The sequence below is a fragment of the Phoca vitulina genome, unplaced genomic scaffold (assembly GCF_004348235.1).
Source record: "Phoca vitulina isolate PV1807 unplaced genomic scaffold, GSC_HSeal_1.0 scaffold51, whole genome shotgun sequence".
Classification (NCBI taxonomy): domain Eukaryota; kingdom Metazoa; phylum Chordata; class Mammalia; order Carnivora; family Phocidae; genus Phoca; species Phoca vitulina.
The window spans coordinates 6,456,885-6,483,998 of record NW_022589754.1 but is presented as its reverse complement, the minus strand read 5'-3'; the positions used below and the strand labels follow the sequence as shown (position 1 = coordinate 6,483,998).

Below are 27,114 nucleotides of genomic sequence, written 5' to 3'. Positions count from 1 at the left end.
TTAGTGCCATTTTATTACTTGTAAAGTCCCTGTTTTTCTAGATTTTCTGTTTCTTTCTCGTCTGTGTGACTTTTGGGGTCTCTCTTCATTTACAGATTTTCCCCTTAATATTTCTTGCATGGTTGGCTTGGTGACCACATATTCTTTTAGTTTCTGCCTGTCCTGAATGCTCTTTATCTCTCCATCCATTCTGAATGACAGCCTTGCTGGACAAAGTATTCTTGGCTGCATGCTCTTTTCATTTAGTACCCTGAATATGTCTTGCCAGCCCCTTCTTGCTTGCCAGGTTTTTGTGGACAGGTCTGATGTTATTCTAATGTTCCTTTCTCCATATTTAAGGAAACTCCTTTCCCTGGCTATTCTCAGTATTGCTTCCTTGGCTGTAAAATTTGCAAGTCACTATTATATGTTGGGATGTTGATTTATTTTTATTGATTTTGGCAGGGGTCCTCTCTGCCTCTTGGACTCAAATGCTTGTTTCCTTCCCCAGATTAGGCAAGTTCTCAGCTATGATTTCCTCAAATATACCTTCTAGCCCTCTCTCTCTCCTCACCCTTTTGGGGATCCCAATAATTCTGACACTGGAATGTTTTATGGCATCATTAATCTCTGCAATCCTTTTCTCATGTGCTACTAGCGGCCTATCTCTGTTTTCCTCTACTTCCTTCTTTTCCATCAGCTTATTTTCTAGATCACTGATTAGTTATTCTGCCTCATTTGCCCTGGCTGCTAGAGTATCCTGTTTAGACTGCATCTCATTCATAGCATTTTCTAGCTTGGCCTGATTGATCTCGTTTCTGCTCTTAGAGATTGTATATTGTCACTAATGCTCTTTTCAAGCCTGGCTATTGACTAGATGATTGCTATCCTGAATTCTATCTGTGACATTTTGCTTATATCCATATCTGTTGGTTCTGTGGCAGAAGACATTGTCTCTGGTTCTTTTCTTTGTTGAGAGTTCCTCCTCCAACTCATTCTGTTGAGGGATGTTTGAGTGAGTGAGCAGAGTCCAAAATATCAACCACAACCCAAGCCAAGATGCACCGTAGCAAAATCTGGAGCAGACAGAAGCCACCACCGAAAAAACAAAGCCAAAATGAAACAGAAGACTAAAATTTATGAAATTAAATAATAAATAAAGGAGGGGTGAGGGGAAGGGGTCTATAATCTCTCAGTGTGGACAAAGCAGGGTATTTCTATTATTCCTGGTGTATTTTGGTCTGTGTGTTAGAGGACATACTTCCCAAAATTACAAGGAAAATAAAACTTGTATATATATAAAGGACTACAATAAAGCATATATCTATAAAAATATAGGTGTGAAAAAATACAAGTTAAAAAGCTACTATGAAATATATGTTGATATAATACACATTTAGTTGAAATGAGAAAAATGTAAAAAGAAAAACAGAGTAAAAGCATAAGAAAAAGAAAAAAAATTATCTGAAAAATAAACCATGAGGCAATGCCTGAAGCTCAATATACTATTTTCCTCTGGCATTGGGATTTTACAGTATTATGGGATCCATAGGGTTGTTGTCCTCTTGTTCTTCCAGGCTGTCTTCTGGGGGAGGTGTCTGCCGTGCTGTTTTTCAGGTAACCCTGCTTGGGCGGAGTTGCCCTGCCCCCCTTTCAGCGGGATGGGCTCAGTGGAAATTGGTCTTCTGTGCTTTTGTTCCCTGGAGGCTTTCCGTGTCTCTTCTGAGGGTCAGAGCAAAAATTATTTCACTCAAACCTCTGGCCCAGAGCAGAGAAATCGCAGTCTGCTCTCTTCACTAAGCCCTCCAGGACAGTCTCCATTTCTCTATATGGCACTGAAAATCACAGCCTTCCGTGGTGAGCACCCACAGTGACTCTCTCAGAGGTCATCCCAAGGGCCCAGGAATGTCCCTGCCCTTTATGCTTCTAAAACCATGAGTGGTCGCAGGCTTGCTTGCACACCTGCAGCTCCTGGATCTTATCTGGGCGCTGCTCTAAAACCCTTTCCCAGCTGCTACCACTCTGAGAGTTTTTGCCGGGTCATGATCCCATGCTCCTGATTTTTTCAGCCTGCTCATGAGAAGAGTGATTCTCAAATGGCCCAGCTTGCAGTTTATGGTGATCCAAGCTGAAAGACCCTTCCTGGGCTCACTGACCATAACCTCCTTCCTAGCTCCACTGCCTGGGTACTTTGCTGGTCCAGGAAGCCCCTTTGGTTCTGAGGCTTCTCCTATCCCATGACCACAATGCTCTACCTAGAATTCTGCCTTTTCATTTCCAGAGCCCCTTTCAGAGAGGGATATCACTCCCTAGAGCAGATTTCTAAGGGTTCTGATTTTGGGCTCTGGTGTTCTATTACATTCCAGGAGCCAGCTTATGAAGGCTCCCTCCCCATTCTGTTTATCTTCCAATATCTCCCCGCAGATTCACGATTCCACACTTCCTACCTTGCAGAAAGCACTGTCTTTCTGCTTGTAGAGATCCAGATATATATTCTTACAACTCAGGCTGATTTCGTGGGTGTTCAGAATGGTTTGGTAGGTATTCAGCTAAATTCAGGGGACCATATGAAATAGGGCCCCCTACTCCTCCACCATGCTGCCTCCAGAATCAACAGATTGTTATTTAAAAGTTAATGATATGCTATATTAAAATGTGTTGAGGGAATCACAAACTCAAGCAGAATCTGAATACTTAAACATCTTTAAGGATGGGCAATTAGTATTTTGACATCAGTGGAACCACTGCTCCAGTCACCACCCATTATTGATATAACACATCTCTCTCAATTTTGACCCACTCATCCAAAGAATATTTGCTCTAAATCTTGTCATGAAATTGTCTACAGAACTTGGTTTTCTGCTGAAAGTCAGCAAGGCTGTAATGTGGCAATGCCCCTTTTACAAGACCTCTCTTGCTGTATTTTCAAGTCCAATCTTCTCACTTAGTCTTTGGTAGGAACAGAAACAAGTCCTTAGCCTCATATTCTTAAGATGGAATATTCTGACACACAATGCCTTAGTACCCTATATAATACTTAACGAAAGTCATCTTTCTTGCTACCTACCTGTTGGTATGTAGGCTATATCAGGATACTAACAAAGCAAACTACTGTACAACCTAACCTCCAGCCTGGTTCTCAATTACTGCAATCCTGACTTATTAAACTGGGTTTTAATTTACTAAAGATACATTAGTGATAATAAAGTGCTGATAAAGTTAATTGTTCATATTGATCAGAAATTAGCTTAGGCACTAGAATAATATCCAACAACTCTAGTTTCCAGGTGTCTACATATCTTCTCTTCCCAGGAGAAACAGAGTACATAAAACATATTTCAATCTATTACTCTACCTTTGATGATAAAGTATAAAACTTCAGTATCACCCAGTTTTACTTTTTATCTTTGAAAAAAACCATTTTTTTATTCTTTATTACAATGTTCTCTTGAGCTAAATAACATACCAGAAAATGCTGATATAACATGACAGATATTATCATGGCCAAGTCATTCCCCTGAAACATGAAGGGCCTGAAGTAAACAGCCCATTAACAGATACCCTATTTCTAATAACAGTACCACAAACAGTGTCAATTATTTACCTTTATAAAAAATTAGTGACCTTCTGCAATGAAGCAATGTTGCCATGTTTTGAACCCTTTGAATATTTTGCACATATTTCTCAGATTGCAGGACTCAAACTGGGCTTAAAACATATTGGCTTGATCACAGCAGAATTCTTTTGGAAGATCTTTTATTTATTTATTTATAAAGATTTTATTTATTTATTTGAGAGAGAGTGAAAGCAAGAGAGATCACAGAGGGAGAGGGAGAAGCAGACTCGCCTCTGAGTGGAGAGCCTGATGCAGGACTTGATCCCAGGACCCTGGGATCATGACATGAGCCAAAGGCAGTCGCTTAACTGACTGAGCCACCCAGGCGCCCCTTGGAAGATCTTTTAAAAGAAATCCAAACATTTTATATATGTTGAATAGAGAAGGTACTGAAGGTATTGAGGAAATGTTTCAAAATTCCCGCCTCCCTGAGTCACCTTCCTCCATTTCTTATCACACACAAAATGAATGCATCTCCAGAGATTTTTAAGAAAATACTAGGATGATTTAAACAGAGTGACACTTTTAGGAGCATGGCAAAATGCAGGATGACTGCTTCAAAGGCTTACCAATACTAAATTGTAGGGTCAAAAATCTAACTCTGACCATTTATGGTAAAGACAAATTTCTTTATCCACATTACATAATTTTAGGACCTCTAGATATTAAATCAAGATTATCTAAAAGCACTCAATTAAATTCTTACCCAGCATCATCTACCATTTCTTGAAGGAGCACATCTACTTGGTTCTAGAATAAGAAAAAATAATTTGTATTTTAATGGCATTTACTGTTTGGGCAGTTTTTCTTTCAGATTTTGTTTTAAAAAGGGGAAACTGGTCTACAATTCTTAAAAGAAACCTTTAAAAAATAATTTTTACCAGCAGAGGGAGCTAAATTTCAGAAAATAATTATTTCTCAATAATGTTAAAATTATAAAGCCTTCAATTCTGAGGTTATATGAAAAATATTAGCAGTGCTATTCACATATAATTTTAATCTGAGTAATGCAGCTCTCTTTAATGCAGTGAACCAATTCTTAAGCTCTATTTTAGCCCACTTTGCTTATTTTTTTTTCCTTTTTTCAAATTTGTAATTGAATGTCAGTTAAAATACAGTGTAATATTAGCTTCAGGTGTAGAATTTAGCTATTCATCACTTACATATAATTCCCAGTGCACATCACAGCAACTGCCGTCCTCCTTAATACTCACCACCCATTTAACCCATTCCACTGCCCATCTCCCCTCCAATAACCCTCAGTTTGTTCTCTATAGTTGAGAGTCAACTTTCTGGTTTGCCACTCTTAATTTTTTGACCCCTATATTCATCTGTTTCGTTTATTAAATTGCACATATGAGTCAAATCATATGGTATTTGTCTTTCTCTGATTTATTTCACTTAGCGTGATACTCTCTAACTCATTCTCATCATTGCAAATAGTAAGATTTCATTCTTTCTTATGGCTATATTCCATTGTGTGTGGGGGGTTATCTATATATAGATAGATAGACACATATACATCTATCTATCTATCATCTATCTATCATCTATCTATCATCTATATATCTATTGAGAGACAACCACATACACATATACAACTTTATTTATTTGAGAGGAAGAGAGCATGTGAACAGCCAATGGGGGAATGGGCAAAGGGAAAGGGAGAGAACCTCAAGCAGACTCTTTGCTGAGTGTGGAGTCTGACAAGGGGCTTGATCTTACAACCCAGAGATCATAACTTGAACCAAAATCAAGAGTTGGATGCTTAACCAACTGAGCCACCCAGGTGCCACTATATACCATATCTTCTTTATCCATTCATCAGTAGATCGATATTTGGGCTCTCTCCATAATTTGGCTATTGTTGATAATGGTGCTATAAATACAGGGGTGCATGGATCCCTTTGAATCAGTATTTTCGTATCCTTTGTGTAAATACCTAGTAGTACAACTGCTGGGTTGTAGGGTAATTCTATTTTTAACTTCTTGAGGAAACTCCATACTATTTTCCAAAGTGGCTACAACCAGTTTGCATTCGCAACTACAGTGTAAAAGGGTTCCCCTTTCTCTGCATCCTTGCCAACACCTGTTGTTACCTATGTTCTTAATTTTAGCCATTCTGACTGGTGTGAGGTGATATCTCGTTGTTGTTTTAATTCGTATTTCCCTGATGATGAGGGATGTTGAGCAACTTTTCATGTGTCTGTTATAATGTCTTCTTTGGAAAAACATCTATTCGTGTCTTCTGCCCATTTTTAAACTAGATTATTTGTTTTTTGGGTGTTGAGTTTTATAAGTTCTTTATATTTTTTGGATACCCCAACCCTTTATCAGATATCTCATTTGCAAATATATTCTCCCATTCCAAGGTTGCCTTTTAGTTTTGTTAATTGTTTCCTTTGCTGTGCAGAAGCTTTTTATCTTAATGATGTCCCAACAGTTTATTATTATTGTTTCCCTTGTCTCGGGATACATATCCAGAAAGAAGTTGCTACAGCCGATGTCAAAGAAGTTACTGCCTGTGTTCTCCTCTAGGATTTTGGTGGATTCCTGTCTCACATTTAGGTCTTTCATCCATTTTGATTTTTTTTTGTGTGTGTGTGCATGATGTAAGAAAGTGGTCCAGTTTCATTCTTTCACATGTTGATGTCCAGTTTTCCCAACATTGTTTGTTGAAGAGACTTTTTCCCATTGGATATTCCTTCCTGCTTTGTCAAATATTAGTTGACCATATAGTTGTGGGTCCATTTCTGGGTTTCCTATTCAGTTCCATTAATCTATGTCTCTGTTTTTATGACAGTACTATATTGTTTGATCACTACAGCTTTGTAATATAACGTGATGTCTGGAATTGTGATGCTTCTAGCATTGTTTTTTATTATTTTTTTTAAGATTGCTTTGGCTATTTGGGGTCTTTTGTGGTACCATACAAATTTTAGGATTGTGTGTTCTAGCTCTGTGAAAAATACGGTGGTATTTTGATAGGGATTGCACTTCATGTGTAGATTGCTTTAGGTAGTATAGACATTTTAAAAATATTTCTTCTTCCAATCCAAAAACATGGAATATTTTTCCATTTCTTTGTGTCATGTTCAATTTATTTCATAAGTGTTTTATAGATTTTAGAGTACAGTTCTTTTACCTCTTTGGTTAGGTTTATTCCTCGGTATCTTTGGTTTTTAGTGCAATTGTAAGTGGGATGGATTCCTTGATTTCTCTTTCTGCTGCTTCATTATTGGTGTATAGAAATTCAACACATTCCTTTATGTTGATTTTGTATCCTGAGACATTACTTTATTCATGTATCAGTTCTAGCAATTCTTTGATGGTGTCTTTTGGGTTTTCTATATAGAGTATCATGTCATCCACAAATAATGAACGTTTGACTTCTTACTTGCTGATCTGGATGCTTTTACTTCTTTTTCTTGTCTGTTTGCTGTGGCTAGGACTTCCAGTAGAATGTTGAATAGAAGTGACAAGAGTGGACATCCATGTCTTATTCCTGACCATAGAGGAAAAGCTCTTAGTTTTTCCCTATTGAGGATAATATTAACTGTGAGTTTTTCATATATGGCCACTATGATGTTGAGGTATGTTCCCTCTATCCCTACTTTTATGAGGGTTATCATGAATGAATTCTGTACTTTGCCAAATGTTTTTTTGTGCATGTATTAAGAGGATCATATGGTTCTTATCCTTACTTTTATTAATGTAGTGTACCACATTGATTTATCTATGAATATTGAATCACCCTTGCAGCTGAGAAACAAACTCCACTTAATCATGGTGACTGATTCTTTTAACGTACTGTTTGATTTGGTTTCCAAATATTTTCTTGAGAATTTTTGCATCCATGATCATCAGTGAAATTGGCCTGTAAGTCTCATTTTTTGTGGAGTTTTTGTCTGGTTTTTGGAATCAGGGTAATGTTGGCCTCATGAAGGAGTTTGGAAGGTTTCCTTCCATATCATATTTTTTGGAATACTTTGAAAAGAATAGGTATTAACTCTTTTATAAATGTTGGGTAGAATTCACCTGTGAAGCCATCTAGCCCTGGCCTTTTGTTTGTTGGGAGATTTTTGGTTACTAATTCAATTTCTTTGGTGGTTATTGGTCTGTTCATTTTTTCTATTTATTCTTGTTTAAGTTTTGGTAGTTTATACATTCCTAGGAATGTATCCATTTCTTTCAGATTGTCTTAATTTATGGCACGTAATTTTTTTTAAATTTAATTTTATTATGTTAATCACCATACATCATTACTTTTTGATGTAGTGTTAAGTTTTTAGTAATATTCTCTTATAATTATTTTTACTTCTGTGGTGGTGGTTGTTATTTCTCCTCTCTCATTTGTGATTTTATTTATTTGGGTCATTTCTCTTTTCTTTTGATAAGTCTGGCTAATGGTTTATCAATTAATTTTTTCAATGAACCAGCTACTGGCTTCATTGATCTCTTGTACTGTTTTTTTTTTAGTTACTATTTCATTTAATTTTGCTCTAATCTTTACTATTTCCATTCTTCTGATGGCTTTAGGCTTCATTTGTTTTTCTTTCTCTAGCTCCTTTGGGTGTAAAGTTCAGTTGTTCATTTGAGATTTTTTTCTTGCTTCCTGTGAAAGCTATTGTATTGATATTTACTTCCCTTTTATGACTGCTTTTGCTGCATCTCAAAGATTTTGGACCATCATGTTTTCATTTTCATTTGTTTCCATGTATATTTTTTAAAGTTCTTTAATTTCCTGGTTGACCCATTCATTCCTTAGTACCATGTTGATTAACCTCCATGTATTTGTGGTCTTTCCAAATTGTTTCCTGTGGTTGACTTCAAGTTTCATAGTGTTGTGGTTAGAAAATATTCATAGTACAATCTCAATATTTTTTGTACTTGTGGAAACCTGATTTATGACCCAGAATGTGATCTATTCTGGAGAATGTCCCATGTGCACTTGAAAAGAATATGTATTCTGCCACTTTAGGATGAAATATTCTGAATATATGTTAAGTCCATCTGGTCCAGTGTGTCATTCAAAGCTGTTGTTTCCTTGTGGATTTTCTATTTAGATGATTTGTCCATTGATACAAGTGGGGTGTTAAAGTCCCCTACTGCTACTGTATTATTATCAGTGAGTTCCTTTATGTTTGATATTAACTGTTATATATATTTGGGTGCTCCCAAGTTGGGGACATATTTACAATTGTTAGATCTTCTTGTTGGATAGTTCCCTTTATTATGATATAGTACCCTTCTTCAAATCTTGTTACAGTCTTTAGTTTAAAATCTAGTTTGTCTGATATAAATATTACTACTCTGGCATTGTTTTGACATCCAACTGCATGACAGATGGTTCTCCATCCCCTCACTTTCAATCTGCAGGTGTTTTTAGGTCTAAAATGAGTCTCCTGTCTTCTTCTTTTATCCATGCTGACACTCTATATCTTTTGACTGGAGCATTTAGTCCATTTACATTCAGAGTAAGTATTGATAGTTATATATTTAGTGCCATTTTATTACTTGTTTTGTCATTGTTTTCAGAGATTCCCTCTGTTCCTTTCTAGTCTTTGTCACTTTTGGTCTTTCTTTCCCAAAGAGTCCTCATAATATTTCTTGTAAGGATGGTTTAGTGACCATGAACTCCTTTAGCTTGTTTTCTGGGAAACTCTTTATCTCTCCTATTCTGAATGATTGCCTTGCTGGATAGAGTATTCTTGGCTGCAGAATTTACCCAGTAAGCACATTCGATATATCATAGTGGTCTGGCTTGCTAAATTTCTGTAGAGATCTGCTGCTAACCTGATGTGTCTTCCCTTGTATGTTAGGGACTTCCTTTGTCTTGCTGCTTTTAGGATTTTCCCTTTATCAATACATTTTGCAAATTTAATTACAATATGTCTTGGTGTTGCCCTGCTTTTGTTGATTTTGATGGGACTTTTCTGTGCCGCTGGGACTTGGATGTCTGTTTCCTTTCCCAGATTAAGAAAGTTTTCAGCTATAATTTCCTCAAATACACCTTCTGTCCTCTTTTCTCTCTCTTCTGGGACTCCTATGATATGAATGTTACTGTGTTTGATGGAGTCACTGAGTTCCCTAGGTCTCCTCCTGTGATCCATTATTCTCTCTTTTATTCAGCTTCATTGTTTTCCTTAATTCTATCTTCTATATCACTTATTCATTCCTCTGCTTTTTCCATCCTTGTGGTTATTACATCTAATTGGTTCCTTTTTTTAAAGATTTTATTTATTTATTTGAGAGAAAATGAGAGAGAGGGAGAGCACGAGAGGGGGGAGGGTCAGAGGGAGAAGCAGACTCCCTGCCCAGCAGGGAGCCTGATGTGTGACTCGATCCTGGGACTCCAGGATCATGACCTGAGCCAAAGGTAGTCACTTTACCAACTGAGCCACCCAGGCGCCCCTATCTAATTGGTTTCTAATATCAGATATTGCATTTTTCACTTTTGCCAGATTGTTTTTTAACTCTTGTAACTCTATAGTATGGGTCTCACTCATGTCTTCCATGCTTTTCTCAAGCCCAGTGAGTATCCTTATGGATGTTGCTTCAAATTCTGTATCAGGCCTATTACTTATATCTGTTTAGATTAGATCTCTGGCTGTGACCTTTGTGTGTTCTTGGGGGGGGGTGAATTCCTCCATCTTGACATTTTGTCTAGGTCTCTTTCTTCTGTATATTAGAAAACCCTGTTATGTTTCCTACTCTTGTGAGTAGTGGCTATAGAAAAATAGGTCATATAATGCCCAGGGCCTGGAATTTCAGAAAGCGTCTTTGGTATGTGCTACATGCACTCTGCTGCTGTGTTTTGGCTACTCTGTGCTTCAGGTTATTCATCTGTAGAGACTCTCCTTGCCTGCAGTGGACAGTCTTTGGACCTTGGCCAGAGTGTGACGAGTTTTAACTAGGTTTGTTCTGGTCTGCTTCTTAAATGAGACCTGATGTTATTTCCACTAGAACTGAAGCTCTGCAGAACTGTACAGTCAGTAGACATGGTAAAGGGTGGAGGGGTTTGTGCTGGTCTTCTGGAAAGGGGCCCATGGTGCTGGTCCTTAGGCACACTTGCCCAAGACATGCAGTACCAGCAGAGCCCAGGAGGGTGGAACCTGCTGTAAGTAGGTTAGGCAGCCAGTGTTGGTGTTGTACTCTTTACTGGAGTTGGTTTATCCTGAGGGGCATGGGAGGGAGATGGTGTCAGCCCGCTCTTTTGTCCCTAGAGAGTGGTTTCCATGCTTGCTGGTCTCAGGGAAGGGCTCCCAGAAGAGCGAATAATTTCCCCTCATGTGTCCTATGTGTTTCTCAATCACTGTTTTCACACTCTCTGTCTCTGGGTTGCTTGTCTACCTGGAGCAGCACTTTGCACTGTGAACTCTATCATAGCCAAGCTTACTGATTTTCAAAACTCCAAACTTTAGGGACTTGGTGTGGTGGGGACCTGAGCTGGTCTTCTTGTGGAGGGTCTTGGCACACTGGGAATGATGTAGGTTTGATCCAGAATGGCAGACCCACTAGAGCACAGGGGTGTGGGATTTGGAACAAAGCAGGCTAAACAGCCAGTGCCAGGTTAGCCACCCTCAGCTGGTGTCTCTGTGCCTATGCTGAGGGATAGGGAAGTGAAATGGCACCTGCTGGCTCCTTTGTCTCCAGGAACAATGCCACCTCTCACAGATACACTCCAAGGAGAGGAACAGCCCCCCCATTGTGCCTCAGGTGATCCTCAGATAACACCGTGTGCACTGTTTGCCTGCGTCTCACCAGGAGTGGGACTGCACTCTCACAACTCTATCCCAGAGAAGTCTACAGACCTCCAAAACTCCAAGCTTGGATCCCCGCTGGTTGTAAAAACTTAAAATATCAGCCCCTCTCATTTTTCCAGCCAATGACTTTAGGGAAGTGTTCTCCTTGTGTGCATCCTGTGCATTCCACTCTCTCTCACCTCTCTCCATAACCAGGGCTCCCTCCCCTGCACCACACCCACAATCTGTTTCTCCCCCAAACCTTGACTCTGCACTTCCTACCTTCCTCCGTGTGACCTTTTCTCTCTCTCTAGTTGTGCAGTTTGTTCTATCAAGTCCTCAGGTTGATTTTTTGGGTATTCAGAATGATTTGATAGTTATTTAGCCATGTTCGAGGGACCAGTTAAGCCTAGAGTCCTCCTACTATGTCGCCATCTTAGCTCTCTCTACTACCCACTTTGGCTGTATTTAAAGTGTAATAGATTTAAGTTTTAGATTAGTCATAACTTTTATTTCTGGTAGTTAATACTAATTTGATATTAAGAATTATTCTTTAAAAATATCTAGAATAACATTGTGTGCCAACTATACTTCAATAAAAATAATTTAAAAACATCTAGAGATGAATAAAATAATATAATATAAGGATTGAGATATTTACTACAGTACAGGAGTTCTCAGGTAATAGAATCTGATTAATAAAAAAAACTGTTTTTTTATTTAGTTGTTAAAAATATTTTGGATACATAGGTGGAAATTTTAAGATAAGTCCCAGCTCTAATATTAATGGGGTGTATGATTTTAAGCAGGTCACTAACTTTGCTGTTTTGCCTTAGGTTTTCTTGTTCTTTCTTTCATTCACTTCAAAAACATTTCCAAATACAGAAAAAGTTCAGAAAATAATACATCAAATACTTACATGCACTTATATTTTGTTGTCTTCATATCTAAAATAACATTATTTTTAAAAATTTACTTAAATGGTATACTATATATACTATTTTGCAACTTGTTTTTCCCATTCAACTTTGTAAGATTTAATTTTATTGAGATCTAGAGATCTTGTTCATTCATTTTACCTCCTGTATAATACTGCTGTATATAAATACAATTGTATTTATCCATTTTATTTATGAACATTGACTTTTTCCCCTAATTATAGACAATGGTACATGAACATTCTCATGTACAGGTATCTTTGTATACATATGTAGGGGTTTCTGCAAATATAAATTTGGAAGTAGAAGCACTAGGTTATTGGTCACATGCATTTTTCATATACTCTGAGTTATTCAAGAAATATTAATTAAGCACCTATACTTTATTCCAGATACTGTTTTTAATTCATCAGTATCCTATATTAGAAGGTGATATGTACTATGGAGAAAAATAAAGCAGGGATGGCAGATAGGGAGTATATAGCATGGTGGGTATGCTGTTGATGCACTTTTAAGTAAGATGATCAGGGAAGACCTCACTCAGAAAATTACATTTGAATAAAGAACTGAAATGGGAATGGGAAATGAGGATGTCTGCAAGATGGAGGAAAAGCATTCAGGCAGAGGGAAGTGCAAGTGGAATGGTTTTTAGACAGAAATGTACTTGGTGTGTTTGGGAAATAACAAGGAGGCCAAGTACCTGAGTAAAGTAATGAGCAGTAATAGGAGATAAGGTCAGAAAAGTGGGGTGAGGCAGATCCCATAGAGTATTATAGGCCATTGTAAAGAATTTGGCTTTTGAGGCAGATGTGGAGCCACTAGAGGGTTTTGAGCAGAAGAATGATATGATAGGAGTTGTTTTAATAGGATCACCCTGGCTGCTAGCTTAAGAGCAGACTGTAGACATTACTAAATTGCTTTCCAAAGTGATATGCCAATTTAAATTCTAATTACTCATTAGCAGGGTATGAGAACTTGGGCAACTAAATGTGTTCAACCATATCTCTATTTCTTTTGTACATTTTGGTTGAGTTTTTATGAATAATGTTTTGTATATATTTGTCCCTAGTACTAGCACAATACCTAAAACAGAAGAAGGTGCTCAGCAAATGTTGGGTGAATGAATCTCAGGATTTTTCAGAGCTAAAGGGCATTTATATATCATCATATCCAACCCTTACATTTTACAGCTAAGGTAGTGAAGCCCAAGGTAGTGAATATCTTAAGGTCCCAAAGTTAATTAGTGGTAGAATAGGGATCAGAAACATAAGTGTCCTGACTTCCAAGTCATTTTTCCAATTCACCTGTTTCCTAAACTTGACTGATCATAAAATCACCTGCAGATCCTAAGGAACTTGAATAAGAATCAGAAACTCTAGGACAGTGCTTCTCAAACTCAGTGCATAGAGAATCTTGTTAAAATAATTCTGATTCAATGTCTGTGGATGGGGTCTGAATTTCTACATTCCTAAAGACCTCCAAGATTATACAGATGTTCCCAAATCTTGCACCACACTTGGGGGAAGCAAGGCTTTAGAGAAGATATAAAAGTAATGTCTAAATATATGCTCCCTATAACACATGCACATGATTTTTTTTTTCTTTTTCTTAACTCTCAAACCTAAATATAAGCATGTTCTCTTTTTATTTACCTAGTAAAACCAGTTATCTGAAGTATCATTTTGATGGATGGTTTTTGATTTCTTCCTAATCTATTTTGTAAATTATATTTTTTTTCCATATTAGCAACTGAAGCAGTGGTAACAAGTTCTTTGTTCATTTGATTAACCATGTGATAGGTGCTGGGATCAAAAAGAAGAGTGATAATGAAAGAAATTTTGTCTGAATTTCACAAAACTTTGTTACTTGCTCATGTCACATGCAAACTAGTTTCAAATGTTCTTTGTAGCACATCTCTGTCTAAGCTGTAGGTTTTAAAAACATCCTCATTTTATGAAAAATAATTGATCTTGCAATTAATTATTAATTATGCACCTGTGACTTGTGCATAGATAACACTCCTAAAGAGTAGATAAAGAAGCAGAAGAATATTTGCAATGAGATGAATTAGCGGAGGATTAGGATAATACCTAATACCCACTAGCACAGTAAGCCTCTAATGCAATGCCTTCATCATCAATAAATACCACTGGCAGCAAGGTAGAACCAAGTTCCAGACTTTCTAGACATGTGACCTAGTATACTTCTCAGAATTTTATTTTATTTTATTTTATTTTATTTTATTTTATTTTTAAGATTTTATTTATTTATTTGACAGAGAGAGACACAGCGAGAGAGGGAACACAAGCAGGGGGAGTGGGGGAAGGAGAAGCAGGCTTCCTGCCGAGCAGGGAGCCTGATGTGGGACTCGATCCCAGGATCCTGGGATCATGACCTGAGCCGAAGGCAGACGCTTAACGACTGAGCCACCCAGGCGCCCCAGAATTTTAAAACAAATAAGGGGATGTCATCTTCCAACATGTCCTCAGCATCCAGAGCAGAGCATAACTTACTTCCTTACTTGCATTTTGGGGATACACCATGTTTACTTCACATTCTGGAGAAGACTTAGGCCCACAAAGCCTTTATATCTTAAAGTTGCATAATTTTAAAAAGTTATCCTAAGTAGAAAACTATTCTTACTTGGGACATTGTTAGTGTTGTACTGCTACTCATTGTGTCTTCCATTTGTTGTGTTTGAACATCAAGTGTTTCAAATTGGTGTTCAAATTTGTCCATCCGCAGAAATCTATAAACAGAAATATAGATATAAGAAAAACTTACACTGAAAAGATGCTATCAGAACATCAAATAATTCTTTTTTTTTCTTTTTATTTTCACTTTTCAAGGTTCATACTCTTCATTGTAGCACTCACAGACTTAACTATACCTGCCATGGAATTGGTTACCTACTGGGAGTATAAAAAAAGATTGAGCATCCTATAAGTAGTCTCAAAATGTATGGAGTCTTTTAAATATATAACTTACAGATCAACTTATGAAATTTGCTCTTTCCATAACAGTAAAAATACAATATGTTTCTGCTCTAGGCATTGACTATCATTTACTGATTCTTCATTGGAAGACAATTAATTAGACCTTAGTTTAAAAGCCACTACCAAAATAATTTTCCTAAGAACTTTGACTATGTCTCTCCTTCCCATGAAGGCCTTTATCAGCACCCTGTAGCACCTTGCAATAGATTTGGATTTCTGACAGCTCAATATGCTCACTAAACTTAAATCAATAGTTCCTATCTTTTAAAAATGTTAAGACTTACCTTGCCCATTGTTACTGCAGTTTGAACTCTGGTTGCCACAGCATCAAACCTAGCACTCATTGTCAAAAAAATAGTTGCTTGGCTCTTCTGGTGGATTGCATTTTCTGGTGGTTCTTCTGTATTGCCTTTCTGAATGGCCAGTTTTAAACAGAAAAAAAAAAAAGGAAACAGTGGTGAAGACAAAGAACAAAGGTAAATATTGGCAAAGAGAGGAAGCAAAAGTATAGCCATTTTAAAAAACTTCCCGAAGTAGCCCATTTTTAATAATATTTAAGAGCTTTTACAATTAGTTTTTTAGGAAATAAGAGAATTTATGCTTCCTCACTTTTTAAAAAAAATTCAATTTTATTTTATTATGTTATGTCACCATACAATACGTCATTAGTTTTTGATGTAGTGTTCCATGATTCATTGTTTTTGTATAACACCCAGTGCTCCATGCAGTATGTGCCCTCCTTAATACCCGTCACTGGGCTAATCCATTCCCCCACCCACCTCCTCTTTAAAACCCTCCATTTGTTTATCAGTCCATAGTCACTCATGGTTTGTCTCCCCCTCCGATTCCCCCACCCTTCATTTTTCTGTTACTTCTCCTAATGTCCTCCATGCTATTCCTTATGTTCCACAAATAAGTGAAAGGATATAATTGACTTTCTCTGCCTGACTTATTTCACTTAACATAATCTCCTCCAGTTCCATCCATATTGATGTAAAAGTTGGGTATTCATCCTTTCTGATGGCTGAGTAATATTCCATTGTATATATGGACAACAACTTCTTTATCCATTTGTCTGTTGAAGGGCATCTCAGCTCTTTCCACAGTTTGGTTATTGCGGACATTGCTGCTGTGAACATTGGGGTGTGTATGGCCCTTCTTTTCACTACATCTGTGTCATTGGGGTAAATACCCAGTAGTGTAATTGCTGGGTCATAGGGTAGTTTTATTTTTAATTTTTTGAGAAACTTCCAGAGTGTTTTCCAAAGTGGTTGTACCAACTTGCATTCCCAAAAACAGTGTAAGAGTGTTCCCTTTTCTCCACAACCTCTCCAACATTTGTTGTTTCTTGACTTGTTAATTTTTGCCATTCTAACTGGTGTAACGTGGTATCTCAGTGTGGTTTTGATTTGAATTTTCCTGATGGCTAATGATGATGAACATTTTTTCATGTGTCTGTTAGCTATTTGTATGTCTTCTTCAGAGAAGTGTCTGTCCATGTCTTCTGCCCATTTTTTGAATTGATTATTTTTTCAGTGTTGAGTTTGAGAAGTTCTTTATAGATCTTGGAAATCAGCACTTTGTCTGTAGTGTCATTTGCAAATAACTTCTCCCATTCTGTAGGTTGCCTCTTTGTTTCCTGACTGTTTCCTTTGCTGTGCAGAAGCTTTTTATCTTGATGAAGTCCCAAAAGTTCATTTTTGCTTTTGTTTCACTAGCCTTTGGAGATGTATCTCAAAAGAAGTTGCTGTGGCCGATGTCAAAGAGGTTACTGCCTATGTTCTCCTCTAGAATTTTGAAGGATTCCTGTCTCACATTGAGGTCTTTCATCCATTTTGAGTTTTTCTTTGTGTATGGTGTTAGAGAATGGGTGAGTTTCATTCTTCTGTATATAGCTGTCCAGTTTTTCCACCAAGATTTATTGAAGAGACTGTTTTTTTTCCATTGCATATTTTTAGCTGCTTTGTCAAAGATTATTTGACCATACATTTGAGGGTCCATATCTGGGCTCTCTATTCTGTTCCATTGGTCTATATGTCTGTTTTTGTGCCAGTACCATGCTGTCTTGGTGATCACTGCTCTGTAATATAGCTTGAAATCAGGCAATGTGATGCCCCCAACTTTGTTTTTCTTTTTCAACATTTCCTTGGTGATTCAGGGTCTTTTCTGATTCCATACAAATTTTAGGATTGTTTGTTCCAGCACTTTGAAAAATGTCATTGGAATTTTAATCAGGATGGCACTGAAGGTATAGATTGCTCTGGGTAGCATAGACATTTTAACAATGTTTATTCTTCCGATCATGAGCATGGAATATTTTTCCATCTTTTTGTGTCTTCTTCAATTTCTTTCATGAGTGTTCTGTGGTTCCTAGAATATAGATCCTTTATGTCTTCAGTTAGGCTTATTCCGAGATATCTTATGGTTTTTGGTGCTATTGTAAATGGAATTGTTTCTCTAATTTCTCTTTCTACAGTTGCATTGTTAATGTATAAGAAAGCAACTGATTTCTGTGCATTGATTTTATATCCTGCCACATTACTGAATTGCTGTATGAGTTCTAGTAATTTGGAGGTGGAGTCTTTTGGATTTTCCATATAAAGTATCATGTTGTCTGCAAGGGCAGAGAGTTTGATTTCGTCTTTGCCAATTTGAATACCTTTTATTTCTTTTTGTTGTCTGATTGCTGTTGCCAGGACTTCTAGTACTATGTTGAACAATAGTGGTGAGAGTGGGCATCCTTGACGTATTCCAGATCTTAAGGGAAAGGCTCTCATCTTTTCCACATGGAGGATGATATTCGCTGTGGGTTTTTCAAAATGGATTTTATGAACTTGAGGAATGTTCCCTCTATCCCTAAACTCTGAAGAGTTTTAATCAGAAAAGGATGCTGTATTTTGTCAAATGCTTTTTCTGCATCAATTGAGAGGACCATATGGTTTTTCTCTCTCTTATTATTAATATCTTCTGTCACATTGATTGATTTGCGAATGCTGAACCACCCTTGACACACAGGGATAAATCCCACTTTGTCGTGGTGGATGATCATTTTAATGTTCTGTTGGATCCTATTCCGAGGATTTTTTGAGAATTTTGGAATCCATATTCATCAGGGATATCAGTCTGAAATTCTCCGTTTTGATGGGGTCTTTGCCTGGTTTGAGGATTAAGGTAAAGCTGGCCTCATAAAATGAGTCTGGAAGTTGTCCTTCTGCTTCTATTTTTTGAAACAGCTTCAAGAAAATAGGTATTATTCCTTCTTTGAATGTTTGGTAGAATTCCCCAGGGAATCCATCAGGCCCTGGACTCTTGTTTTTTGGGACGTTTTGGATCAGTGCTTCAATCTCGTTACTAGTTATTGGCCTATTCAGGGTGTCAGTTTCTTCCTGTTTCAGTCTTGGCAGTTTATAGGTTTCCGGGAAGGCATCCATTTCTTCCAGGTTGCTTAACTTATTGGCATATAGTTGTTGATAATAATTTCTAATGATTGTTTCTATTTCCTTGATGTTGTCATGATCTCTCCCCTTTCACTCATATTTTTATTAATTTGGGTCCTTTCTCTTTTCTTTTGGATAAGTCTGGCCAGTTGTTTATTGATCTTATTAATTCTTTCAACGAACCAACTTCTAGTTTCGTTGATCTGATCTACTGTGTTTCTGGTTTCTAATTCATTGATCTCTGCTCTAATCTTAATTATTTATCTTCTAATGCATGGCTTAGGCATTGTTTGTTGCTTTTTCTCTAGTTCTTTAAGGTGTAAAGTTAGTTGGTGAATTCGGGATTTTTCTATTTTTTTGAGTGAGGCTTGGATGGCTAGGTATTTCCCCCTTAGGACTGCCTTTGCAGTATCCTATAGGTTTTGGACCCATGTGTTTTCATTCTCATTGATTTCCATGAATTCTTTAAGTTCTTCTTTGATTTCCTGGTTGACCCAAACATTCTTGAGCATAGTGGTCTTTAGCTTCCAAGTGTTTGAATTTCTGCCAAAGTTTTTCTTGTGATTGAGTTCCAGTTTTATAGTATTATGGTCTGAGAATATGCAGGGAATAATCTCTATCTTTTCGTATCGGTTGAGACCTGATTTGTGACCCAGTATGTAGTCTATTCTGGAGAAAGTTCTGTGTCCACTCCAGTAGAATGAGTATTCTGTTGTTTTAGGGTGGAATGTTCTGTATATACCTATGAGATCCATCTGGTCCAGTGTGTCATTCAAAGCTCTTGTTTCTTTATTGATTTTCTGCTTAGATGATCTGTCTATTGCTGAGAGTGGAGTATTGAGGTTTCCTGCAAGTAACGTATTGTTATCAATATGACTCTTTATTTTGCTTAACATTTTGCTTATGTAGATGGCTGCTCCCATGTTGGGGGTCATAGATATTTACAATTGTTAGAACTTCCTGTTGGATAGACCCTTTAAGAATGATAGAGTGTCCTTCTGTGTCTCTAACTACAGTCTTTTGCTTAAAATCTAATTTGTCTAAGAATTGCTACCCCAGGTTTCTTTTGAGTTCTGCTGGCATGGAAGATGGATTGCCATCCCCTCACTTTCAGTCTGGATGTATCTTTAGGTTCAAAATGAGTCTCTTGTAGAGAGCATATGGATGGGTCCTGTCTTTTTGTCCAATCTGCAACCCTGTGCCATTTTATGGGAGCATTTCAGCCATTCACTTTGAGAGTGATTATTGAAAGATATGAATTTATTGTCATCATGTTGCCTGTGAAGTCCTTGTTTCTATAGATTGTCCCTGTAAATTTCTATTGTATATCACTCTTGGGGTCTTTCTCCTTTTATAGAACCCCCCTTAATATTTCTTGCAGGGCTGGCTAGTGGTCACATATTCTTTCAGTTTCTGCTGGTTGTGGAAGCTCTGCATCTCTCCATCCATTCTAAATGACAGCCTTGCCAGATAAAGTATTCTTAGCTGCATGTTCTTCCCATTTAGTACCCTCAATATGTCTTGCCAGGTCTTTTTGGGTGCCAGTCTGTGGATAGGTCTGATGTTATTCTTATGTTCCTCCCTCTATACGTAAGGAATCTCTTCCCCCAACTGCCCTTAAGATGGTTTCCTTGGTTCTAAGATTTGCAAGTTTTACTATTACATGCCAGGGTGTTGACCTGGTTTCCTTGATCTGGGAGGGGTCATCTCTGCCTCTAGGACAAGAATCTTTTGTTTCATTCCCCAGATTAGGGAAGTTCTCAGCTATGAGTTGCTCAAATACATCTTCTAGTCCTCTCTGTCTCTCCACCCCCTCCGGGATCCCAATAATTCTGACATTGGAATGTTTCATGATGTCAGTTATTCTTCTGATCCTATTTTCATGGATTTTGAGTTGCTTTTCTATACCCTCCTCTTTTCCCTTCTTGTCTATCAATTGGTCTTCCAGGTCACTAACTCATTCTTCTGCTTCACTTACCCTTGCTGTTAGATTATCTAGATTAGGTTGGATCTCATTGATATCATGTTTAAGTTCTGCCAATTCAGCTTTCATTCCTGCCCTTAGAGACTCTATGTTGCCATTAATCGATTTCTCCATTCTAGCTATTGTCTTCACAATTGCTACTCTGAATTCCATCTCTGCCATCTTGGTTATATCTGTATCTATTTGTAAATCTGTGGCATAAGTCATAGTCTCTGAGTCTTTCCTATTTTGGGGGTTCCTCGTCCTTGTCATTCTGTTGAGGGGTGCTTGAGAGAATGTACAGAGTCCAAATTATTGACCACAACCCAAGTAACATGCACCTGTTTTCTAGGGACCTTAGGGTTGCTGGCCTTTTTTCCCCACCCTATCTTCTGGGGGACGGGCTTGCCATGCTGTTACTCAGGCAACCCTGTTTGGGCAGAGTTGCCCTGCCCCCTGTGGGGGGGGTGGGCTTAGTGAAAACCGGTTTTTTTGGGTTTTTGTTCTCTGGTGGCTTTCCCTGGTGGCTTCCCGCATCTCTTCCGAGAGTGAGAGCTTAGGAGATTGTTTCCATTCCTCCTCCTCAGAGCAGAGAGGTGGCAATCTGTTTTTCAGTGAGCTCTCCAGGCCACACCATCTCTGTTTCTGTCTGTATTGCTATAAACTGCAGCATCCTGGGTTGTGTGCCCCTCAGCAGGGCTCCCAGTCCTTGCCTCCAGGTCAGGGCACAGGGGCATGTCTCTGCCCTTTGTGCTTCTAAAACTGCCAGCTGCCCCCAGTTCACACACATTGCCCCACGACTCCAGGTTTCAGTCCGGGAAGCTGCCTTAAAGTCCTTTCCCCGCCGCTACCGGTCTGCAAGTCTGTGCCCTGTCCCCAGCATGGGAGGCTGTTGCTCCCCTGCGTTGCAGGATCCCCATGGCTTCCTCCCCCTTCTGTTTATCTTCTGATATTTGCTCATGAAATCATGGCTCCCTGCTTCATACCTCGAAACCAACTGCCAGCAATACTCTGTTTGTAGAGATCCAGATATATCTTCTTACATCTCAGCCTGATTTCGTGGGTGTTCAGAGTGCTCTGGTAGATATCCAGCTCAATTCTGGGGACCAGTTGGAATAGGGTCCCTTACTCCTCCGCCATCTTTTCCTCCCCCTACTTCTTCACTTTTTAAATTATAATTAGAAAATATATGATCATTTATATGGTTATGAAATTAGAATATAGTTTAAAAAACGTCACATAATCCCATCATTGAGCCATTAACACAACATATTTTAATGTATAGTATTCTGGGTATATAACGTATTTATTACAATATAAACTTATTTATCACAAAAGTACACGCATAGGGTATACTGTTTATTTACCAGGATTTGTTTTAAAAAGCTTAAATTACTAAATATATAACTACATCATCATTTCTAATGGCTGTGTTGTATAAATGTACCATTAATCATAGTTTTCCTACACTACTGATAGTACATAAAATGATTTTAGATATTGCACACACATAAGTATCTTCATTTTAATTATGTATTTATTTAAAATGTATGTAACAAGCATAAATCCATGCTTTTCCTGCTATAAATGTTTTGGCCAGGGCTAAATTTAAGTGTCAATTTAAATAAAGGGGTGCTTGGGTGGCTCTGTCAGTTACGCATCTGACTTTAGCTCAGGTCATGTTCTCTGAGTCCTGGGATGAAGCCCAGCATAGAGCTCCACACTCAGCAGGGAGTCTGCTTGTCCCTCTTCCTCTGCCTTTCCCCCCGTCATGTGTTTTCTCTCTCTAAGTAAATAAAATCTTTTAAAAAATAAAGAAAAATATTAAATAGGTCACATGGTCCTCCAATAGAGCAAAAGAGAGACAGTACAGAAGTGACTGAAATTTGAGAACATGGATCAGTTAAGATCCCTGATTGCTGGGTATTTAGTTTGTTTCCAATTCTTCAGTAATATAAATGTGATAAAGATACTAGTATATGCAACCTCACACACTTTCCAAGTTTTGTTTTTTACTAGTTAAAATCCATAACTATGCATAGTTACACTTTCTCTTTCTTGCAAATCTCTTAGCAAGTTTCAAATATACAATAAAATATCATACTATAGACACCATTGTGTATATTACATCCCCAGGACTTACTTTATAACCAGAATTTTGTACCTTTTCACCTCCTTCCCCATCTTGCCCACCACCTCACATCCCACCACTGGCAACCACCAACCTATTCTCTGTATCTGAGTTTTTTTTTTTTTAGATTCCAAATAAACATAAGTGAAATTATATAGTATTTGCTTTTCTCTGACTTATTTCACTTAGCATAATGCCCTCAGAGTACATTCATGTTGTTTAAAATGGCAGGACTTCCTTCTTTGTGGCTGAATAATATTCCTTTTTACATATATTCCACATTTTATTTATCCATTCATCCATCAATGGACACAGGTTGTTTCCATGTCTTGGGTATTGTAAATAATGCTGCAATGAACAATAAGGTAAAGGTATCTTTTTGAGTTAGTGTTCTTGTTTCTTTTGGATAAATACACAGAAGTAGAATTGTTGGGTCATGTGGTAGTTTTTTTTTTTTTTTTTAATTTTTTAAGGAAACTCCATTCTTTTTTCCATTATGGCTACACCAATTTACATTTCCACCAAAAATGCACAAAGTTTTCCGTTTCTCCACTTCCTCTCCTAAACTTGTTTTCTTCTTGTCTTTTTTATAATAGCCATTCTAACAGGTGTGAGTTGATATCTCATTGTGGTTTTGATTTTTTTTATTATGTTAAGTTAGCCACCATACAGTATATCATTAGTTTTTGATGTAGTGTTCAATGATTCATTAGTTGTGTATAACACCCAGTATTTGTTCTTCCAATCTATGAGCATAGAATGTCTTTCCATTTCTTTGTGTCATCTTCAATTTCTTTCATCAGTGTTTTGTAGCTTTCAGAGTATAGATTTTGTCTGTTTCTATTTTAACACACCTCATTTAATATATATTACTGACTCAGCATTTAATCCATGGCCAACAGCATTAATTAATACTTGAAAGAAGGTTTTCTAGTATACATGTATTATACATAAGGCACACCACAGCCTTGCACTTAGGAACACTACACAGTACTTCAACAATATACTTGAGGATTAGTGAAATCACCAACTATAAGCACAAAAATGCAAAAAAAAAAAATATAGCACTAGATAGAAAGTAGAAAAGATATTTGTGTAGAGTATGAGAACTGAAATTACAAGGTAAAACATCACATTGTTTAACCTAAGGCTGGGAACATGTACCTCTCTGGACATTCAAATTTTTCAGTGCCTGAGCATATGTGTAAATGACCCTAAAAGCCTAGTGTGCAATGATTTTCAGGTTACAAATAGATTTTAGTGAGGTGAATTTGCAACTATAGAAGCTGTGAATGATGACTGACTGTACTTCATAAGAAACAATAATTTGGTCTGATATGATGAAAGGTTTAGAAAGCATAGAGATTGGCAAATGCATGGGTAAATACAAAGATATACTAACAAAGTGATTGTAATGTCTAATTTCTGAAATAAAAAAAGCAGAACAAACATAACCAGACAATAAAAACATATGACAGAGGATGAAGTAACTTAAGTTAAATATTTAAAAATTTTTGCATTTTTTTTAAAGATTTTATTTATTTATTTGACAGAGAGAGACACAGCGAGAGAGGGAACACAAGCAGGGGGAGTGGGAGAGGGAGAAGCAGGCTTCCCACCGAGCAGGGAGCCCGATGTGGGGCTCGATCCCAGGACCCTGAGATCACGACCTGAGCCGAAGGCAGACACTTAATGGCTGAGCCACCCAGGCGCCCCAAAATTTTTGCATTATTAAGGAGAAAGAAAGAATATCTGAATCTTTAGACATTAAATTAACTATGCATGTTAAAATGTGAAGGATAATGCTAAGAAAATGGTGTGTGACTTCCAAAATAGTAAGGGGAAAAAAAGAAAGAAAGAGTATATGATTATTTAGGCATTAAATTAACTATGCATGCTAAAATGTAAAGGATACTGCTAACAAAATGGCATACGACTTCCGAAATAGTAAAGGGTAAATGGGGTGAACCACTTAATAAATCCAAAAGAAAGTAGCAAAAGAGAAGTGAACAGTATGAACGAATCAGAAATAAAGAATGCAATAACTTACATTGAAAACAGTCTTGATACAATGAGCAGCAGACTGGAAGAAGCAGACAGAGTAGGAAATCAATGAGACAGAAGACAAAATATGATAAATAATGAAGCTGAATAAAAAAGAATTATGAAATGAATCACTAAATTCTACTCCTAAAACCAATATTATGCTATATTTTAACTAACTAGAATTTAAATAAAACTTTGAAAGAAAAGATTAAAAAAAAATCAAGTCTCATCAGTATGCTACCTACAGGACACTCATTTTAGACTTAAGATACCTGCAGATTGAAAGTGCAGAGATGAAAAATCATTTATCATGCAAAATGTTGTCAAAAGAAAGCCAGAGTAGCAATACTTATATCGGACAAACTAGGCTTTAAAACAAAGACTGTGACAAGAGACAAAGAAGGGCAATATATCACTCAGAGAGGGGACTATCCAATAAAAAGGTCTAATAACTGTAAATATTTATGCATCCAACATGGAGCATCCAAATATATAAAATAATTAACAACAAACATAAAGAAACTAATTGATAAAAATACAATAATAGTAGGGGACTTTAACACCCCAATGAAATCAATTGTTAGAGCATCTAAACAGAAAATAAATGAGGAAACAATGTTTTGAATGACACACTGGACCAGATGAACTTAACAGCTATATTCAGATCATTACATCATAAAACAGGAGAATACACATTCTTTTCAAGTACACATGGGACATTCTCCAAAATAGATCACATACTAAGTGAAAAATCAGGTCTCAACAAATACAAAAATACTGAAATTATACCAGGCACCTTTTCTGACTTCAATGCTATGAAACCAGAAGTCACTGAAGACAAAATTTGGAAAGACCAAGAATATGTGAAGGTTAAACAACATGATACCAAATAATGAATGGGTCAAACAAGAAATCAAAGAAGAAATAAAGAAAATACATGGCAACAAGTGAAAATAAAGAAAAAAAAAAAACACACCAGAACAAAACCTTTGGGATTCAGCAAAAGCAGTCTTAAAAGAGTAGTATATAGCAGTACAGGCCTACCTCAAGAAGAAAGAAAAATCTCAAACAACATAATCTTACACCTAAAGGTGCTAGATAAAGAACAACAAATGAAGTCTAAAGCCAACAAAAGGAAGAGAATAATAAAGATTAGGCCAGAAATAAATGATATAGAAACTAAAAAGACAATACAGCAGATCAATGAAAGCAGGAGCTGGTTCTCTGAAAAAATTAACAAAATTGATAAATTTCTAGCTAGACTTATCAAATGAAAAGAGAACCAAATAAAATCACAAATGAGAGAGGAGAAATAACAAGCAAAACCACAGAAATACAAACAATTATAAGACAATATTATGAATAACTATATGCTGACAAACTGGATAAACTGGCAGAAATGGATAAATTCCTAGAGACATATAAACTACCAAAACTGAAAAAGGAAGAAATAGAAAACTTGAACAGATCAATAACCAGCAAAGAAATTGCATAGTAATCAAAGCACTCCCAAAAAACAAAAAGTCCAGGACCAGATGGCTTCACAGGCAAATTCTACCAAACATTTAAAGTAGAATTAGTACTGTTCTTCTCAAAGTATTAAAAAAAAGTACCAGAAAATGAGGGAAAATTTCCAAATTTATTCCAGGACATCAGCATTATCCTGATACCAAAACAAGATCCACTGGAAAAAAAACATAGGCTAATACCCCTGATGAACATGGGTGCAAAAATTCTCAATAAAATTCTACCAAACTGAATCCAACAATACATTAAAAAAATCATCCACCACAATCAAGTGGGATTTATTCCTGAGATGCAAGTGTAATTCAATATTTGCAAATCAATCAAAGTGGTACACCACATTAATAATAAAAAAAATATAAGAACCATAATGTGGGGAAAAGAGAACCTTCTTGCACAGTGGGTGGGAATGTAAACTGGTGCAGCCACTCTGGAAAAAAGTATGGAGGTTCTTCAGAAAGTTAAAAATATAACTACCCTACAACCCAGCAATTGCACTACTAGAGAGTTACCCAAAGGATATAAAAATACAGATTCAAAGGGGTACATGCACCCCAATGTTTATAGCAGCATTATCAACAATAGCTAAACTATGGAGAGAGCCCAAATGTCCATCGACTGACAAACGGATAAAGAATATGTAGTATAGGGACGCCTGGGTGGCTCAGTCATTAGGCGTCTGCCTTCAGCTCAGGTCGTGGTCTCGGGGTCCTGGGATCGAGCCCCACATCGGACTCCC

At 37.1% G+C, this 27,114-nt stretch overlaps 1 protein-coding gene across 1 annotated transcript; it reads right to left on the bottom strand.

Annotated features, from left to right (window-relative positions):
* Positions 1 to 4,297: 4,297 nt before the first annotated feature.
* On the bottom strand, positions 4,298 to 15,816 carry LOC116621839 (charged multivesicular body protein 1b-2-like). Its single transcript, XM_032387860.1, has 4 exons — positions 15,559 to 15,816; positions 15,120 to 15,187; positions 14,922 to 15,027; positions 4,298 to 4,345 (listed from the first exon to the last, which is right to left on the bottom strand). Exons 1-4 carry the CDS (start codon positions 15,814 to 15,816, stop codon positions 4,298 to 4,300), a joined length of 480 nt encoding a protein of 159 aa, XP_032243751.1.
* Between the last annotated feature and the right edge of the window lie 11,298 nt (positions 15,817 to 27,114).